Below are 730 nucleotides of genomic sequence, written 5' to 3'. Positions count from 1 at the left end.
TTATTAAAGTCTAAACAACCTTAGGCCACAAGCTGCAAAAAAAAGGGGGGGGGCGACGCTCCTTGTGGCCAAGCGGACGGCTTACAGCACAATAAGCGGCTCTATGTGCACCGGTCCTAAGCCACAAAGGCGTTGGCTGCACTTCGTTGTGTATGTGTGTGTGTGTGTGAGTTAAGTCTAGTTGTAGCTTAACGTTAGTATCACCAAAGCTTATTCCACAAGTTGTAACCAACGCGGCCTGCGTGGACGCCCTTCGCGCTTGGCGACGGAGTACCTCCGGCATGCCGGTACGTAGCACAGAACTTAACCAGAAAATCTTGACATTATTTGTTGCAAAAATAGATTTGTTTTTTTCTAAAACCATTTTTTATTTGGTACCTAAGCCACCGGTTATTATTAAATATATTTAGTATTTTTCCAATAATTTTGGTAAGAAGTTTATTAAAAATATATGAATCCTTTATTAGAAATTGCTGAAGTTTCAGTAGGTCAACACTATTACTGGGAATTGGGTGGTTATGAACTACATGGCCAAGTCCTTATTACTTCTTGGGTTGTTTTAGCAATTATAGCAACATTAAGTTTATTAGGTAATCGTGATCTAAAACCAACACCAGATGGTTTTCAAAACTTTACCGAACTTGTAACAGAATTTATTCGTGATTTAGCTAAAACACAAATTGGTGAAGAAGATTATTTAAAATGGTACCTTTTTTAGGTACAATTTTTC

At 38.4% G+C, this 730-nt stretch overlaps 1 protein-coding gene across 1 annotated transcript; it reads left to right on the top strand.

Annotated features, from left to right (window-relative positions):
• Positions 1-451: 451 nt before the first annotated feature.
• VOLCADRAFT_72167 (uncharacterized protein) lies at positions 452-718 on the top strand (the record flags this gene model as incomplete). The annotated part of the gene is made up of 1 exon (XM_002959955.1): positions 452-718. One exon carries the CDS (start codon positions 452-454, stop codon positions 716-718), a length of 267 nt encoding a protein of 88 aa, XP_002960001.1.
• Positions 719-730: the final 12 nt, after the last annotated feature.

This window comes from Volvox carteri (genome assembly GCF_000143455.1).
Source record: "Volvox carteri f. nagariensis unplaced genomic scaffold VOLCAscaffold_1980, whole genome shotgun sequence".
Classification (NCBI taxonomy): domain Eukaryota; kingdom Viridiplantae; phylum Chlorophyta; class Chlorophyceae; order Chlamydomonadales; family Volvocaceae; genus Volvox; species Volvox carteri.
This window is presented reverse-complemented; position numbering and strand designations above follow the sequence as displayed.